We start from the raw sequence: 3,376 nt of genomic DNA on the forward strand, positions 1-3,376 counted from the left end.
GTTCACGTCACCGTCATTCTCTCCGCCCCCCTTCTTCACAGAGATGGCCCACGTGCCACCCACGTGCCACAGACCACTCTCTTCCTGACCCTCCCTGTCCGCTACCAGGAGGAAAAGGGAGATGGAGGCCCTTTTACTCAGGGGGAGCGTGTCCCTCCCCAATTAGATTTCACACGGCCACTTCGAGCAGTGAAAAAAAAGAGCCCCAGGACTCCGGGCTTCTGGCAAGGCCGCCGCCCGCCACCCTCCATCCCGCCGGCACCCACAGCCTTGACTCCTGTCTCCCTTGGGACCCCTTTAGTTCTGCCTCCTTCCGCTGCTTTGCGAGGCCCAGGACTCCATGGTCACCCTAACCCTTCGGACACTGACCCCATACTCTCGTCAGAATGACAGGCGACCAGCCACCAGCCACCAGCCACCAGCCACCAGCCACCAGCCTGATTTTTCTCTGCAGCACTTACCACTACCTGACAGACCATATCTTTATGATTTACGTATCTGTCTCCCACCGGGAGAATCGACTCTCTACAAAGGCAGGTGGTTCTGTCCATTTTTCTCACAGCTGGATCCCCACTGCCTGGAAGACAGCCTGGCACAGCGTAGGCTTTTGATGAATGTTTGTCAAGTGACTAAATGAAGTGGACCTTTTTTTTAGGGAAAAGTTAATAAAGGAAACTCGTCATAACATATATTACGACTGTATTAAACGAGACGGTATAGGCCTGGCTAACAGGACACAGAACAAAAGGTCCGTGTCGCACCAGTGATGTGGACTCTCGTGGCTTGTCACGGCCTTTTAAACAGACCTCCCCCCATGCCGAGTTCCCTGCGGGAGGCCCGTGCCCCCTGCCAGCCTCTCCCGTGTAACAAACCAGTCAAAACCAGCAGTGCCTTTGCCATTTGCACCTATGTGACGTAAGGACAACTGTTACCACGTGGACTCATGGCAGACTCTCACGGCCGTGACGCCACGCCTGCTCCTCCAGGGCGGGCCAGGGCCGGCTCCCCGGCCTAACCACGTCTCCCGGGGCAAGCTGCTCAGAGAGCCATTCCTAACTTGTAGTTACACGGCCAGACAACACAACTCGTGGGTCACGATAGCACGATCCATCATCTCCTGCCAGCCGAGGTTCTTTGCCTGCTCCCCACACGTGCTCACGGGCCCCTTTAATGAGCCTCGTCGTCTGCGAGCAAGCGGTCTGGTGTCTGAGGCTCTGAACCGCCGCCAGTGGCAGGTCCGTCGAGATTTTCTGCCACCGCCTAGAGCTGCCCGAATCCTGCCAGGGCAGTGGGCGATGCTGCCTGGCAGAACACATGCCTGAGTGCGCACCGGAGAGCTCCTCCCCCAGCGTGGAGTCTAATTTTAAAAGCAGTTAAAGAAGGAGGCAGGCAGGGGAGGGGCTGGGGGCCGGACGGCGCTCACGTACCGGTAAATGATGCCCTTGCTTTGTAGGAAGAACAGGCCGATGGCGATTTCTGCAGCGTAGAATCTGAAATAAGGAGGGGAAAAAAAAAGCGATGGAGGAAGTCGAGGGCACCGCGGCACTGGCGACCCGTCGGGGAGGGAGCACAGTGGGCGGATTCAGGGGCCGAGGCTGCTGCACAGACCAGCTGGGGCAGGAGAAGCCTTGGCGACTGCTTCGCGGCGTACGGTGGTCCAGACGGAGAACCCGTCTCAGACCCGACCAAGTTAAGACGCCTTACTAACAGCAGCCAGCCTCCGACGAAGACCGAACGTCTCCTCAGCATCCTTTAAGCTACCCGATTCCATCTTCGCTCCGGTCCAAGGACCTGGGTCCCACCATCGCCCCCTGCTCCTTACGCGAGGAAACCGAGGCTCGGTGCCATGAGGTGACCTGGCCCCTTTACCCGGCTGGCACGTGGCACAGCCGGATGGACATGGCGGCCGTCGGAAGCACGCGCGCTTCCTGGAGGCCCAGGAGGGAGAAGGGGTCAGTCACAGCACGAGGGCTGGGCGGGGCTCCGGGGCGCTGGGTCAGTGTCCTGCAGGTGTGCGCGTGTGTGACGATGTCCTGCAGGTGCGTGCGTGTGTGACAATGTCCTGCAGGTGTGTGCGCTGGGTTAGTGTCCTGCAGGTGTGTGCTGTGTGTGACAATGGGGTTCAGGCCCGCGGCCCATCAGCCGTTAGAGATAAAAGAAGACAGACAACCCCGTGTCCCCTCAGGATTGTGCCAAGAGAGACAAACGACGGGATGAGAAGCGTCCAGAACACAGTGCGCGTGGGCTCAGCAGCTGGGGGCAGGGGGGAGGGGCGGACGGAAGGGAGCAGCGGCGGGGTGAGGCCCTGGGGACCTGCCGGGGGGACGAGGGCTCGGCGAACTCCGAAGGTGAGGTGAGCGGGGTGAACCCTAGGACTGGCCGTGATCCCGTCCACCAGCGGTGGGTGGGAAACACAACGCCGCCTGCGTTCTAGGAACAAGAGACGGCCGCCTTGTGGACTGAAGGGGACAGAACAGACTCGGCAGGAAAATCACGCTCTAGAAGCCTGGGCTCGGCCTCCGCATCCCAGGAGCCACAGAGCAGCCCGGTCCCTCATCCCCACGGAGGACCGGAGGGACGGACGACCAGGCATCGGGGTCTGAGAGTGGTGTAGACAGAGAAGGAGCAAAGAAGATGCAACTCCCCCCGCTCAGCTACAAACCCAAAGCCACCGAGAACCCGCCCTGCACCCGACGGGGAGCACGGCCCTCGCGGTCACTTACACGGCGTGAGGCTCCTTGAACCGGCCGACCTGCTGGATGTGGTACATGAGGTCCCCGCCGTTCACATACTCCATCACGAAGTACAGGCGGTCCTGGGGGGACAGGCAGATGGCGACATCAGCATTGGGGTGTTTCCCGGGCTCGGGGGGGGGTCATGACCTATCCCCCATCGGGCCCCCGTCTCCCAGGTACAGAGCCTGTGCCACAGGAGCGACGCGAGGACCCACAGGTGGTGCATGAATTTTTTAGAATTAATAACTCTAGGTTTATATTCGTGTGTTCTGGAAAATATACCTAGCGCATGAATCTTGTGATTTAATGGACATATTATTTAGGAAGAAGCTGATTTTAGTAGAAAATGAGAAACAGTAAGTGAATCCGGTCACAGGTGACAGGTGGCAGTGGACGCCAGCCTCTGTGACGTCCCCGTCACTCGTGGTTTTCACCTGCTACATTCACAGCCTTGTGTGGTCCCTTCCACAAGGACTAGGACTTGGGCAACCAACAGGACACTGGAAAGGTGACGGCACGTGACTTCCAGGACTGTCATAAACGACATGGCAGTTCTCACATTGCTCTCTCTCGGGGAAGCCAGCGCCATGTCACAGGGACGCCCCGCAGCACCGTGGATAGGCACACGCGGCAGAGGACCG

At 59.3% G+C, this 3,376-nt stretch overlaps 1 protein-coding gene across 1 annotated transcript in view; it reads right to left on the reverse strand.

Moving 5' to 3' along the window:
- LOC105308818 (protein kinase C beta type) overlaps positions 1 to 3,376 on the reverse strand; it is a gene marked incomplete at its 5' end in the record, with an annotated part of 91,925 nt that overhangs the window by 36,655 nt on the left and 51,894 nt on the right. Inside the window, 2 exons of the mRNA XM_011384824.2 lie at positions 1,428 to 1,490; positions 2,724 to 2,815. Of these exons, the coding sequence (XP_011383126.1) occupies positions 1,428 to 1,490; positions 2,724 to 2,815 (155 nt within the window). The remainder of the gene's footprint in view (positions 1 to 1,427; positions 1,491 to 2,723; positions 2,816 to 3,376) is intronic.

This window comes from Pteropus vampyrus, unplaced genomic scaffold (assembly GCF_000151845.1).
Source record: "Pteropus vampyrus isolate Shadow unplaced genomic scaffold, Pvam_2.0 Scaffold630, whole genome shotgun sequence".
Taxonomy (NCBI): domain Eukaryota; kingdom Metazoa; phylum Chordata; class Mammalia; order Chiroptera; family Pteropodidae; genus Pteropus; species Pteropus vampyrus.